The sequence below is a fragment of the Eublepharis macularius genome, chromosome 12 (assembly GCF_028583425.1).
Source record: "Eublepharis macularius isolate TG4126 chromosome 12, MPM_Emac_v1.0, whole genome shotgun sequence".
In the NCBI taxonomy this organism is placed as follows: Eukaryota; Metazoa; Chordata; class Lepidosauria; order Squamata; family Eublepharidae; genus Eublepharis; species Eublepharis macularius.
In genome coordinates, this window is record NC_072801.1 from 61380076 (window position 1) to 61395697 (window position 15622).

Here is a 15622-nt window from a genome sequence, read left to right on the forward strand (position 1 = left end):
GAGCATGCGCCATGGAGCTGCAGCCTTCCAGCCCTCCCGCCCTGTGCTGCCGCCGCCACCACAGCACACCCCTGTCCAGGCGCAGCAGCTGTAGGCAGGAGTCTGGGGCGGCACAGGACAACCGAGCGGGAGAGCTGGGAGGCCACCCACGCACCGTCCAAGCTGCCCACCGCAGCAATCGGGCTGGCTTGCACACACGCCTGTGATGACATTGCACATGACGTCATCATGCAGGCTGGTGTGTGTGTGTGTGTGCGCGCGTGCACACGCACACCAAAAACCCTGGTGCCGCTCCTGTTTCCACATGTCCCAGCATGGCGCTAAACTCACAGACTGAGAACATCTTCCTGGCTCAGTTTCTGACATCATCACGCCATGAGAGTGGAATCATGGTGCGATGACATCAGAAATTGCGCCAGGAAGACGCTTTCAGTCCATGAGTTCAGCGCTACGCCGGGACATGTGGAAACGGTCATTATCTCTGGATTCTAATTATAAGCATGTTTTGTTTTCTGCTTTGCAACTGGAAGAACACAGGACTGGGACTGCTTTACAGAGCAACACTGGCCTGACATGAGCACATGAACCAGGGTTGCCAACTCCAATTTGGGAAATTCTTGGAGATTTGGGAGTGGAGCCTGGGGAGGGCGGTGTTTGGGGAGGGATGTCAGCAGGGTATAATGCAATAGATCTCACCCAAGCAACTATTTTCTCCGGGGAAATGGATCTCTGCAGTCTTGAGATCAGCGGTAATTCCAGGAGATCTCCAAGCCCCACCTGGAGTTTGGCAACTCTAACACGAACCCTTATAGCAAGGCAGACCATTGGCACATCTGGCTTAGTGTAGCCTGCTCTGATTGGCAACAGTTCTCCAGGGTCTTGGGCAGAGAAAGTCTCTCCTGTTCCTTGAGATCTTGTAATGGGGCATCCCTTAATGGGAAATGTCAGGGGATGAACTTGGGGCCTTCCACATGCCAGCATGTGCTTTACTGTGAGCCACAGACCAACCCCAACCAGGAGCTCTCGGAGAGTCTGAAGCTTTGAGAGCAAAGTCAATTGATAAGAAATTCCTGCATATAAAAAAATCCCCTACAAATTCATTTCTGTCCTCCTATGTGCCTGACATTTCCCTACATTAGTCCACTTCATATATCTGACGGAGATCCTTCCCGACCAAAAAGCCACTGAGATTCTCAAACGGAATGCATTTTGCTATCATGCTGTTGAAGATTAACCTCGCTGCTCTTCCAGAATAAGATACCCCAGAATAAGCACCTGGGAGCACAATCACACAAGAAGATGGAGTAATGAAGTATAGTGCCATTCTTCCTTTTAAAAACGTGTGGGTAAAACAGGTGAAATAAAAATTTTGCAATTAGTTGACAACATTCCAGGATTTTACCTTTAAAAGCTCTAACATTTTCAAATGTTTCAAATGATTCATCTTTGAATAATATTTTATATATATTTTAAAAAACATAACATTTTAGTTCTTAGTGAATTTTGTGGCCATAGTGTTAAGAATTAGCTCATGAGATTTAAAGTTTTCACACCTTGGTTGTTTTCACACGTTTGAAAACAAATGTGTGCGCCAGTCACTGTCTGATATGCCCGTACATGCAGCACTATTTGGATAATATCACTGCATCTTCAGTACCTGATATTATATTTACTTCATGCCACTCTAGACCATTGCTTATTGTCAAGTGATATCAGTAAGGCCGATCCTGGTGGTTTCCCTCCATGCCACGATTACTCAATCACATTGAATTGCAAAACTTCTTGTTCTCTGGAGTCTTCCAGGGCCTCTCGGAGTTTGGCCCAGAACACATTCTCAGCCTCTGGGTCTTCAGGCCAACTGATGTAGCTCTTTTGCTTGATTAGTTTCCTGAGGCGATGATATGGAGACAGCCTAAAAGGGAAGACAAACAGGAATGAAATTTTCTACTCTCTAGTACACTTACCCCCCCCCCCCACGCACACACACACCTCTCCCCCACCGGCATTCCTGCTACATTCTCTGCCACGTCTATCTTCTCCATCCTATGCAATGCAGTAAATGTAGACATAACTCCCATACCACCATCAATATCCACGTCTCACCTCTCAAACAGAAGATGTCCCCACACTTACCTGTAGTTAGGAATGACCTCCAGAAAGACCACAACCAGTGGATCCTGCCCATGGTAGTAGATCTTGGAACAAGCAAGTTGAATTTCCAATGAGCACCACTCGCTTTCCAGGTAACTTTTGCTCACCAGGCACAAAGTTTTGCGGCTTTGGCTTATCCCATTCTGCACATTGTTCATGAAATACTCTCCAGGGGCAAAATCTCTAGGTCCAAAACACAGCCGGAAGCTAGGTTCCCCCTCCTCTTCCAGCTTTACCAGAAGGTTCTTCACCACCCATTCATGGTCCTGCCCGCAACAGGAAATGTAGGCATCATACTGATAGTCCTGTCCTTTCTGATGCAATGGCCTGTTGCCCAGGCCCTTCAGCAAATAATAACCATGCCTCAGGGTCCAACCAAACTTAGCATTGACCAAAGTACTAAGCAGGAGCAAAAGAATGATCATGGTGGTCACAGCAAAGAACTGCATTCCCCAAGTCTCGAAGCAGATGGAAAAGTCTTGCTGAACAAAGAGACCATCATACAAGCCAGGGCCAAAGCAATGATAGGAGCCCAGTAAGGCCACCTGAATATTTGGTTCAGACATAGACCAATTATGGAACCACATATTCTCACATGAGCAAGTTAAGGGGTTCCCAGAGGCATCCAGATACTTCAGTGAGGTGCGTCCACCAAGCAGATTTTTACTGATATTCCTCATGTCATTCTTGGTCAGGGAAAGCTCTTCTAGGGATTCCAAATCAGAAAAGATTTGTTCAGGCAAGTCCATGATAGAGCTGTCTTCAACCTGGAGTCGATGTAGAGTCTTCAGACCTTGGAAGAGGTTTGGACGGGGTCTCCAAATGCTCCCCTTGTCAGGGTAGATGTTAGAGAGATCCAGGGATTCTAGGCTAGTCAGGTTGACAAAGGAGAGGTTAAGGAACAAGGTGCTGGGATTGTCCTTCAAGGACAGGTATTGGAGATTATGCAGGCCTTGGAAGAGTTTTTCTGGAGGACAGATGGGCAGTCTAGGCATCTGAGAACTGAGGTCCAGTGTGTGGAGGGTGGAGAGACCAACGAAAGGGCTAGAATAATCATATTTGTTGTAAGTAAAGAGGTAGTTGTAACTGAGGTCCAACGTTTCTAGCTTTTTAAGGTGGGTAAAGGTTTCCACGGGTAGCTTGTAAAGGTCGTTATGATCCAAGGAGAGATACTTGAGAGAGGTGAGTCCCTTAAAGGCATGTCTTTGGATGGTGAGGATTCTATTTCTTGAAAGCAGGAGTGTCTCTAAGTGGTTGAGGACTTCAAAGGCAAAATACTTGAGCAACTTAATGCTGTTGTCTCTTAAGTCCAAGAACTCCATTTTACGCGCATAAACGAAAGTGTCACGGGTCACAGCGGTGATCTGGCAGTCCTGCAGGATGAGTTTCCGCAATGCTGCCATGCCCAAAAAAGATTTCTTCTCAAGATTGGTCAAGCGGTTTTTGGACAGATCCAGATAGCTCAAGCTCGTCAAAGGACGGAAGATGCCACTTTCCAACTCAGAGATCAAATTTCTTCTAAGGATCAGAGTATGTAGCCGCCTCTGTTTTTCCCAGGCACTGGAACGGATGGTCAGCAATTTACACTTGTCTAAGGAGAGGAATTCCAGGTTCTGAAAGTTGCTGAAGACCCCATTTTGCAAATGCTTGAAGTTTGTGGTGGACAGATCTAGCCATGAGAGGTTAGTGCAAGAACCCAGTTGGCTCAGGTGAGAAGCTGCCATCTTGGAATGCTTGATGTCCAAAGAGGTCAGAGATGGGAGGCCCCGAAAGACAGAGCAAGCAGACGGCAGGCTGTGGTTTAATGACTGATTCATACTAGACAAGTGCAGCATGGTAAGGTTAGGAAGAGACACGTTGATAAGCTGGGAGATGTGGAAGGGGTTCATGTCCAAGGACAATTCCAGCAAAACGGGGGTTGCGCGGAAGGATTCAGACTCCACTTCCAACATGTCATTATGGCTCAGATTCAGTTGTTGCAAGCTGGGTAGGGAACAATTGGACAAGTCCAGCCTTGCAATGCCGTTGCTGTTCAAGCTGAGGTTCCTCACATTAGGCAAAACAATCCTGCTGGGACCCATACATGGAGCGGAGAGCTGATTAAAATCTAGATTTAGGAAGGTAAGGTTAGCTAAGCCTTTCACAGCAGTAGCTATCTCCTGGAAAACGGAAAGATTGTTGTTGGAAAGGTGAAGTTCCTGAAGAGCCAACTGAAACATGAAGGACCTGGGATGCAAGGAGGCCATTTTGTTGTGACCCAAGTGAAGCTGGCGTAGGTTCCTCAGGCTGGCCAACATGGAAGGCCCCACATAAGCCAAATAGTTCCAACTCAAATCAAGCGTCTCCAGGTCCTCCAAACCTTGGAAGGCATTTGGCTGAATGCTCGATATATGGTTGTTGTCCAGAAGCAGTTCTAACAAGTATGGAAGATGAGAAAAGGCCTTAGAGGTCACCTCATTAACATTGTTGTGGGAAGCATTGAGCCAACGAGTGGAGTTAGGCAAATGGGTAATGGCAGAACTTAGGTTGGAAATGGCCTGGGAAGAACAGATAGCGAGGCCTGGTTTGTTGGGTGGAAGGACACAGTAGTTCAGCCCAAAAGAATCAGCCCCCCAGTGGGACCACATCCAGAGGCTCAGCAGGACATGAAGCATCACGCAGGTAGGTGCAAAATGCAGCATGGTGACTCAAGAGCTCTGTGCGTATAGAGCTCTGTGTGCTCCAGCCTGTATTTCATATACTGTGGGATCTTCTCTGTCCGAGGAATTTGTTCCTCTTTCTGCAGAGCCTAAAAAAGATTGCAAAATGCTTCAGATGAGTCAAGAATGGGTTGTCTGCTTTATTCCCCAGAAATTCAGGCAAGTTACATGAGGAGTACTGAAAACATTATTTTTTTTACCCAGGATCATGTTTCAGCTATACAATGAAAACAATCACCATAGAGAGGGGGAGAAATAGGGTTGCCAACTCTTAGGTTGGGAAATTCCTGGAAATTTGAAGGTGGAACGAGGGGCGGGACCTCAGCAGGGTATAATGCCATAGAGTCCACCTTCCAAGGCAGCCATTTACTCCAGGACAATGATCTCTGTTGCCTGGAGATTTGTGGTAATTCTGGAAGATCGCCAGGCCCCACCTGGAGGTTGGCAACGCCAGGGAGAAACAGGTGCTGAGGTAATTTTTTTCCAGTTCGTTGCATTGGCCAACCAGATGCATGCACTTGAATGGAAATGGTGCACTGGGGAGTATCATATTAATAGCCACACACACACACACACACACACACACACACACACACACACACACACACAAACTCAGTGTTATATTGGCCTGGATCAGAGTCACACAACGTGCAACCAAAGTGCCTGAGGATCTCATGGTGGTGCCTAGTGCTTGGAAAGAGATGGTACATCATCCCATCGTACGCCTTTTCGACTGATATGAAATGAGACCACCTGCTAAAGGCCGTAATTAGAAACCAAACCACCCCAACTTCCTTTTTCTGCATCCCACTTCAAGAGCATGGGTGGGACCCAAACTGAATTGCACTCCAGTCTAAAATAATAATATAATAATAACAATCGATTTATACACCACCCTTCAGAATGACTTAACACCCACTCAGAGCAGTTTACAAAGTATGTTACTATTATCCCCACAACAAAACACCCTGTGAGGAGGGTGGGGCTGAGAGAGCTCCAAAGAGCCGTGACTAGCCCAAGGTCACCCAGCTGGCTTCAAGCAGAGGAGTGGGGAATCAAACCGGGTTCTCCAGATTAGAGTCTGGCACTCTTAACCACTACACCAAACTGGTGTCCAGGAAAGTTAATGGATTTGCTGGGGTGTAAGTCTAATTGCAGTTAGAACTCCGGAACCAATTCAGTGTTCCAGAAAGACCAAGTGATCTGTCCGTCCTTGGATTAGGGTCTGTAAGAAATGCAAATGTTGAGTTGCCAATTGGTCAGGGGGGAGGGGTACGGTTTAGAAGTAGCCAGGACATTTCCACATAAGTTTGCTATGCACAAATCAGCAGGTGAAACTTTTCCTGGCAAGGAACGAAACTAGACCACCTGCCTATTCCTGCTCCAACATTTTGGTATATACTTGTAACATTCAAATTGTTTCAGGAAGAGTCATTCTTCCTCCTTCTCACACACACAAAATCATATGTTACTGAACAACAACAACATTTGATTTATATACCACCCTCCAGCACAACTTAATGCCCACTCAGAGTGGTTTACAAAGTGTGTTATTATTATCCTCGCAACCAGGGCCAGACTGAGGGGGGGCGGGAGGGTAATCTGCCCCTGGCGCCGTCAAGCAGGGGGCACCGGGCGCAGCTGCCAGCCACTGGGAGCACACGGGCGGCAGCACGGGCGGCCTCCCAGCCCCCCCGCGCTGCCTCCGCCAACTCCGCGGCACGCTCCGCCCTGTGTGATGATGTCACGGAAGTGACATTATCATGCAGGGCTGGGAGCGCGCAAGGAGCCGGACTTGGGTTGCCCTGGGTGCCGGCAACCCTAGATCAGCCATGCCCGCAACAATCACCCTGTGAGGTGGGTGGGGCTGAGAGAGCTGTGAGAGAGCTGTGACTGACCCAAGGTCACCCAGCTGGCTTCAAGCGGAGGAGTGAGAAATCAAACCCGATTGTCCAGATTAGAGTCCTACCATTCTTAACCACTATACCAAACTGGCCCAGCTCTACCTACTGTATTCATTTACTCTGCAACAGCCTTTTCCCCATTGATTCAACAGCCAAAAAGGTGCTTGCACTTTTGATAAAGATATGTTTTGGGGGAAAAAACATAATTCTTTGGGGGGGGGGGAGTTATCAACAGTGTAAAAATGTCTTCAGAAGCTTCAGTGCATGATATGGCAAGCTGTGTGCATGCTAATAAGTGTGTGTGAGAGAGAAAATACCTCTGCCTACTCACCAGCAGATTTAAGTCTGAACGACTCTGAGTAGGAAGTCAGGCCCTATGGGACAGCATTGCTGGCAATTCTCACACACAGAGAGACAAAAATGGAGACTGCGAAGTAATAGGGGCAGGAGTCAGATAATGACAAATGTCTCTGGTCAATAGGGACAGTCGCCACATCTGCAAAAATTGCTGCAAATTGCTGTTAAGTCAAACTGACAGTGAAAGAACAGCTGCTTCAAAAGTTGGCAACCGTAAAGAAAACAGCAACAGTTGAGTCAACAAAGTCTGTGGTACAGTTTTAACACCCTCACAGCATCAATGTCAAATTCTGCTCAAATGTTCCAGCACTTTTCACACCACCCTGTGAGTTTAATATGAGTAAGAGCATCATCAAGGGTTGAGCCCCCTGGAAAAAGTGAGGTAATTATGCCTCTACATCCAACAAAGTAGGCTTTCTAGCCCACACAATCTTACCTTTCAGTGCTTTTGTTGGTATAGAAGGTGCCCAGAAATGCCTTTTTGGTTTTTGCTGCAGCAGGCAAACATGGCTACCCACTAGGGCCAGATCTTGTGGAGGGCCTCATTCTGTCATAGGTGAATCACTGCTGACCTAAGCACAGAATAAGCCAGGCAGGACTCAGTCAGAGGGAAGTGCCTCTCTCTCTCTCTTTTTGGAATTAATGATTTGTAAACATCCAAAATCAAAAGCAAGTTGATCAGGAAACATTAAGCAGTTGTCCACTTTGAGGGTGCCATCAAGGTATTGCTATGATTGCCAGCAACCTACATGAGGCACATAACTGGTGTTTTATTTGTGAGAGCTAATGGTAAGGAGCTAGCTTCTTGACCGGTGGGGAATCTGTGTGTTCGAATTATTTACCTATCAGATCTAGGGAAGGTGGCACCACCACTAGAGATGGGGACAAACTGGGGGGGGGGATGAACCATGAGGTTCGTCATGTTTCATGAACCACGAAATTTCACGAACCTGCCCCAGTTTGTGAACCGGTTGGTTTGGTTCGTGAAAACATCACTTCCAGGTAATCAAATAGTCACTTCTGGGTCAGCAGAAGGTCAATTCAGAGTCAGCAGAAGGTCTGCAGAAAGCCCAAAACCCCCCCCCTTGTCTAGGAAACTGATTGATTGGCGCCAGATTGTCTGCAGTGACGAACCAAAAAACGAACCAAACGAACCAGCCTAAAAGTTCGTGGCGGTTCGTCAGAAATGTGCTCTGATGAACTACCAGTTTGTGAATCACAAACTGGCCCGGAGTGCTGAACTTTGGTTCGTATTTCAGCTTGTGCCCATCTCAAACCACCCAGCTAACAGATGTGGTCAACTGTGCATAGAAAACAGCCATTTAGAATTTCAGGACAGACGGAGACAGCAAAAAAGCTGTTGTACAGTTCAGGATTGCTCTCTGTGGGTTGAGGGTAGCGACTGGCCTGACAAGAATGTCCTCTCCCTTCAATAGAGGCTTAATGTGTATGAGGAAATGGAAATGGACAGCTGAAGCTTTTCATGGCATGGAGGTAAATGACACACCCTCTTAAGCATCTAATAAAGGAACAGGGCTTTTTTCTTCAGGCCACTTAGTAACCCTACCTTGGACAGCCAGCATGCTGTGGTGATTAGTGTATCAGAATAGGGGCTTAGGAGACCCAGGTTCGAATCCCCACTTTTGCCATGGAAACTCACTAGGCAGCTGAGCCACTGCTCTCAGGCTAGCCTACCTCGCAGGGTTGTTGTTGTGAAAATGAAGCAGAGGGCAAGAGAATAGCATTGTAAGCCACTTTGGGTCCCCACTGGGGAGAAAATGCGGGGTATAAATATCTAAATAAATACAATCACAGCTCATATTATTGGGTTGCTCATAACAGTAATACAGTAAAGAGGCAGCGAGGATTTATTTCTTCAATCCATTTTTATGCCCTCTCCTCTTCTCAATGTGGTGTACATCTTGTTTTCCTCACCACTATGTTATTTTCATAACAAACTGGAGGTAGATTTAGCCTGGAGAGAACAACTGGCCCAGCGCCACCCATGGACTGTAACCACTGAACTGCTCTGTCTGTGTTTTCTCCCACTGAGTTTTGCTCCTACAGTGGCTCTTCTCCCTGTTCTCTAGGAATCATGCTAAATAGCTTGCTGGCCCTTAGTTGTGCCTCTTGGGCTTACTACCTGTCAGGCAGCTGTTTAAGGCATAGAAGTCCTGCTAGGAAACAAAAAGAGAGTCCACTCGCAGTGGCTAGGATCTGCTCTGGCATGATCCTCAAGGCAAAGGTGTGAAATACCCTTCCGGTCCTTCTTCACAGCTCCCTTCTACTCTCACCCAGACTTTAGAGCAAGTTGCACACCTTACCTTCAATTCCTGCCCTCTTGTGTTCAGCCTTTTCATCTCCCAAACTCGGGACAAGTGTTTTTTCTTTCTGTGTGCATTTGTAAATCTGTTCCGTTACTTCCTCAAAAGGTGGGATGACTCAAGACTAGTTATGCCAGTGAGCACTGTGCAGAAAAAGTGAAACCGCTGCAGCTTTTATGTTCAAGGAGGAAGTGGTGGGGAAGAATTTTCTCACTGCCAGGAATGGCCCGATTTGCACGTAGCTTTGAAGCTGGCTGTGGAGACAAACTACACACAATCTCGAAGCATAACATAAACTTGATCTCTGGACTCAAGAAATGACAGATTTTGTATCAGTAACAGCAGTTTTCAGAAATGCTTCTAGACTTTAAAAAGCTGAAGATGTGACTCTTTTTCAGATCAGGTCAGCCTGGGCTGTGATTGCTCTCTAGGGCTGACATGGACACCAGGGAGAACTTCTAGTGTGTGAAACTCTGCCGTGTTACTTGCTCTTTTGAGATCTGTGAAGCTTCACCTCTGATCCCATGCCTTTGAAGGCTTCAAGGACACCAGTTAGGAGGATAGGCATTATTATTATTATTATCATCATCATCATCATCATCATCATCATCATCTGAAAGTAACAGGACATTTTATGGTAGCAGGGAATCCCCAACTCAACGCTAAAGCGCTGATCTCACCTAATGAACTATCTCCTGGTGTATGTATGTTAACAATCCCCCTCTCTTCTAAAAACTATTACAGGTTCAAATCCCCACTCGGCCATGTAGCATGCAAGGCGATTTTGGTCCAGTCACTCACCTAATCTACTTCATAGGTTTTTTGTGAAGATACAGTGTGGAAAGGAGTGCTATATAGTTTGAGCTCCTTGGAGAAAGGATGGGATTAAAATGTATTACATAGGAATGCAGATTTACTTGATATATTCCAGGATGAAACAGATGCCAAAGTTTATCCCACTCAGTCCCCTGGCTCAGATTAAGACCCACCACTCTTGGGTAGGGTTGCTTACATCTTGGAGGGGGGGAAACCTCCCATCCCTTTAACAGAGGACATGTAGAAATGAGCTGCGGAAGATTTTCAGCGCACAGTGGTAAATAACACCACTTGGTAAATAACATCCTTTTAAGCTTCTTTTGAAGGGGCAGAGCTTTTTTTTTTTTTTTTTTTTACTCCCAGTTGTTTGCTATCCTATTCCAAGATCGCAGCCTTTCGCGCGATGTTTCGCGAGGCGGGGGGCTGTCTGGAATCGGCCAGTACTAGCCCAGCCAGCAGCTCCTTGCCCCCCTCTGCTCTTGCAAATGCTAGAAAGAGCCACTAGAGGACAGCCCAAAACCAACATCCACCCTTCTTATTCAAACACACTGCAGGCTGGCAGGGGGAAAGTCTCTGACTGATTCTAGACTTTTGCTACAGGGGGCCTGGATGGAGTCCCATGGGAAAATGAGTCTCCCAAAGCTGGCACTGCACAGTTGGGAATTACGCCAGGCTTGGAGAGCAACAATAGCGGACCTAGCCAAACCTCCCGCCAAGAGATCCCAGCAATGTTTGTCCCCAACCTCCAAACGCACAGCTGTTACAAATAATGTCGGAAGTCTCTCTATCTATTGTTCGAATATAATTTTCCTACCTATGTTGGTCAATTGCATGTATTAGCGAGGAAGGTGTCGGTCCTTAATTCTGTCTGTGCCATGGAAGTACTGAAAGTTAATCCACGTCCCACAGCAGCAAAGTTTCCCCAAGTGGGAAGGCAAGATGCACGCCTCTCATCATTTTGGTTTTATCTTGCTTGTTTCCCAGTTTGTAGCTCATTGCCGATCTTGACTAGAGTGTTACTCAGTTGAGACATCTTGAGACAGTTCACAAGCCCCTCCTATGCAGACCTGCACCTTTTCAAACTTATGAACTTCAATGGACATAGAAGGGTATAACTCGGCTTAGCAGGGAACTGCGATTGTCTGTGCATGTGCAAACTCTGCCCTTATCACGGAAGGAAGGAAGGATATAAATGTTGTTAAGAAAATAAATACCCTGACCTGGTTAGTGCAGGTGAGCCTGATCTTATCAGATCTCAGAAGCTAAGCAGGGTTGGCCTTGGTTAGTAATTGGATGGGAGACCTCCAACAAAGGCCAGGGTTGCAGAGGTAGGCAATGGCAAACCACCTCTGTTAGTCTCTTACCATGAAAACCCTACCAGGGATTACCATAAATCAGCTATGACTTGAGGACACTCTCCACCACCAAGTAACTAAATAAATGTAATGAATGATCCACAAGTGAGATTTCAGATTTTAAAAAGCACGTCTCTGTAATTAAGGATGATTAATAGCATGTTTTACTATTCTCCTCCTGTCTTTTTGTTGTTGTCTTATTTTCTTTTCTTCTTACTTGTTCAATAAGATTCATTTCATTTTCAGTTTTATTCTTCTCAGCGTGACTAAGGGGAATTCCTTCCCCAGGCATAGCAGAAAGGGAAGGGGAATCCCTCGTTTACTCTCATCTTGAGCACCCAAGCGCAGTGCTGATCTAACTCGTAGACAATGTCCTTCTCAGCAGCTGCTCCTTTACATGGCAGAACCAAGGACAGAACGTGGGACTGATTGGCATGTGAAAGGAGCTTTGACTCAAAAGCTCAAAAATTCATACCTTGAAATCTAGTTGGCCTTGGACCCGGATCTTGCTCTTCCACGTCCTCCTTGAGAGCTCTAATTAGTATGATTGTTCTGTTCGCCCTGATTGCTTCTGATGCTGCAGTCTCTCAAGGACTCCTTCAAGGTAGGGCTCTTCTTAGCCAGGTGACCATACCCAAGATTCAGCACAACAACAATAAATAACAACAAACAACAACAACAATTGACAGAGGTAGCACTTTTTTAGTAGTCTTATAGCTTACCTAGTAAGTAGGGGTTTGCGTTATGCCTCAGTAGTAAAGCACCTGCTTTGTTCATATGCAGAACATCGCCATTGCCAATTCAATCCCTGGCTTTTCCAGTTAAATGGATCAAATGGCAGGGAATGTGGAAGACCTCTACCCAAAATCCTGGAGAGCTACTACGGTCAGAGCAGACAATACTTGGTAGACCAAGGGCTTAACTCAGTATTGCACTTAACAGAACTGAAATGAACTTTTGTATAATTGATCAGCAACATTTCAGAATCCAGATTTGACACTTGGATCTTAAACCAGCCTTGATTCTAGACCATGTTGTCTGCTTTTTTTCTGACGGTAGATTTTCATAACACTTCCCTACGCCTACCTACATATGTACCATCAAGCTGCATAGGTCAGATTCCAGCAGCACCTCCAAGTTACAAACCTGCCTTTTTAATTTAATGTCAACTATATACTACAAACAGAGCTTTAACCCTTGCTGTGCATCATGCTTTTCTCTTCTTTACCTTCTCCCCCCACCCCAAAAAAACACTGGAAAGCCTCACTACTCAGCATAGACCGCACAACCTAAAAACTGAACATTAAGATCAGCATCAAAGGTCCTACTGAGTGTTACCCCCATTTAAGTGACATGGATAGTTAAGAGGGCCAGGGCCTTTTCTGTGGTAGCACCTTGCTTATAAAATGCCTATTACATGATAATTGTATGACTTTTGTTTAAACTGTCAGAGCCCTTTTCTGAACTTTCAGATTTTCCTAAGATTTGTTTCCTATCATCACATCATGTCCTTAGAACATACGTGTGTGCTACTGCAAACCGCTAACATTCAACATAAACATGTGCAGTTGATTGTCATTTCTTAAAACTCGATATCGCTATTACTTTAGTTTGGAGGTTAATTTTTTCCTCTTTCTGTCCAATGATTCTACATATTTAGTTGCATTTCACCACGCAGCATTATAATTTCTTCAGCTTTATAAATAATAAACTTGGACTCCAGAACCGTTAGCAATTCAGTAAGAGCATCTTACTGCTCTTATCACAGCATATCACAGCTTACCACAATATTCATATCACAGCAATTGTGAGCAGAGAGATTTTTCTAAATTGACAGTGCAATTCTAAGCAGAATTACTCCAGTCTATAAACCAATTGCAATTAATGGGCTTGGACTGGGGTAACTCTCCTTAGAATACCTTTTACACTTTAGTTTGGGGGCATCTAAAATCTCTAAATCAGCAGCATCTATCATGGACAATGCTGAACACAGTTCAAATCCTAAAAAGCCTTAAAAATTCTGATTATCAAAGAAAATTCCTACATGAGGGCAATTCACCGTAGCCCCCTCCTCTCCAAAAAAATCTAGACAGTTCACTTTTTATTTTGTTAAGAATCTCCTTCAAAGGAGCAAGATCTAGTCCAGTAGCATCTGAAAAGTCCAGGGCCGATTCCAGATGACTAACCTTAAGGCGTTTCATGCCGCCCTCTTCCGGATCGCGACGGGGAAAATGCGAAATATTGCGTTTCCTCGCGCGAGTTTTGCGTGACGACGCGCAAAACTCGTGCGAGGAAACGCGGTATTTCGCATTTTCCCCGTCGCGATCCGGAAGAGGGCGGCATGAAACGCCTTAAGGTTAGTCATCTGGAATCGGCCCAGGAAGGGATAAACTTGGAACAGGCCGGAATGGGCATTAAACAAATAGTGGTACCACAAAAAACAGTGGGATGTGTTAAAGACACAAGAGAACAATATTTTAGAAATCAAAACATGGCAATAGCATGCTTTTATTAACCCTTTCCCTACCCAAATGCTCCTGGAATACCATGGCTCAGGCTGGAACGGGCACTGAAGAAACGCTAGTACTACAAAAAACAGTGGGAAGTAATAAAGACACCAGAGAACAATATTTTAGAAATGAATACATGGCAATATCAACTCTTTCCCTTTCAAAAGGCTCCCAGAACACCACGAAATGGGCCGGAACGGGCACTAAATAAATGACAGAACCACAAAAAAACAGTGGGAAGCATTAAAGAAATTGGAAAACAATATTTTAGAAATGAAAATATTGAACCATAATGTTTTATTAACCTATCCCTGCTAAAATGCTTCCAGAACAGCATAAAAAAGCCTGGAACAAGCTCTAAAGAAATGCTAATAGCACAAAAAAAATGCGGGAAGCATTAAAAACAAAGTGCCCTGGACGTACGGTTATGAACAGTCCTGGAGAAAATCTTGTCCCTTTAATAGAGGAAATGGGCAGTTGAAGCTTTTCATGATATGGAGTGGCTAGGAGCCACTTCAAGACAGGATATATGTTCCTACAAATATCAGGTGTACCCTTGTTTGCAGAAAAATCTTGAACTAAATTGAGGTTACAAGCCACCTACACTAGCCATCAACTCTTCCACTTCCTCAAGGCATTGCACAAAAACTGTCTGAAATATGGGGTTGCCGAGTTCCATAAGAAGGTAGGGATGAGCTCATCTCTACCTTTAGTTTAGATGGATTGTAACCGCTATGTTTAGTTCAAGATTTTTCTGCGAACAAAGGAACACATGATATTTGTAGGAACATATATCCTGTCTTGTTCTCCAGTTTCTTTAATGCTTTCCACCGGTTTTTGCGGTACTGGAATTTATTTAGTGCCTGTTCCATGCTGTTTCAGGAGCATTTCGGCAGAGAAAGGGTTAATGAAAGCCTGCTAGTTCCATGTTTTCATGCACAGAATATTGTTCTGTGGGGTTCTGAGAGCATTTTTGGAGGGAAAGGGTTAATAAAAGCATGATACCGCCATGTTTTCATTTCTAAAATATTGTTCTCTGGTGTCTTTATTACTTCCCTCTGTTTTTTGTGGTACTGGCGTTTCTTTAGTGCCCATTCCGGTCTATCCTGTGGTGTTCCAAGAGCATTTTGGCAGAAAAAAGGGTTAATAAACGCATGATATTTCCATGTTTTCATTTCTAAAATATTCTTCTCTGGTGTCTTTAACACATCCCACTCTATTTTGTGGTACCACTATTTGTTTAATGCCTGTTCCGGCCTGTTCCACGGTGTTCGGGTTTGTAGCCCTTCTCTTACAGTCCAACCAGATTTCCAGGCTTTCGAAAACCAGAGTTCCCTTCATCAGATACAAGATCTGACTCTGGGATGCTCATACCCAGCTACTGGACCGTCACGGCTACCCATGAAGCTCTTCCCCCAAAGGAGTTAGCAACAAGCGGTGCGCCCAACGAGGATGTGCCCCGGACGCCTGGAGAGGGAGCCTGTCGCCGTTTTCTCCATCGCGACC

At 45.3% G+C, this 15622-nt stretch overlaps 1 protein-coding gene across 1 annotated transcript; it reads right to left on the reverse strand.

Moving 5' to 3' along the window:
* Positions 1 to 1540: 1540 nt before the first annotated feature.
* LOC129340310 (toll-like receptor 13) lies at positions 1541 to 9504 on the reverse strand. Its single transcript, XM_054995029.1, has 3 exons — positions 9436 to 9504; positions 2134 to 4939; positions 1541 to 1912 (listed from the first exon to the last, which is right to left on the reverse strand). Exons 2-3 carry the CDS (start codon positions 4830 to 4832, stop codon positions 1753 to 1755), a joined length of 2859 nt encoding a protein of 952 aa, XP_054851004.1. The 5' UTR covers positions 4833 to 4939; positions 9436 to 9504; the 3' UTR covers positions 1541 to 1752.
* Between the last annotated feature and the right edge of the window lie 6118 nt (positions 9505 to 15622).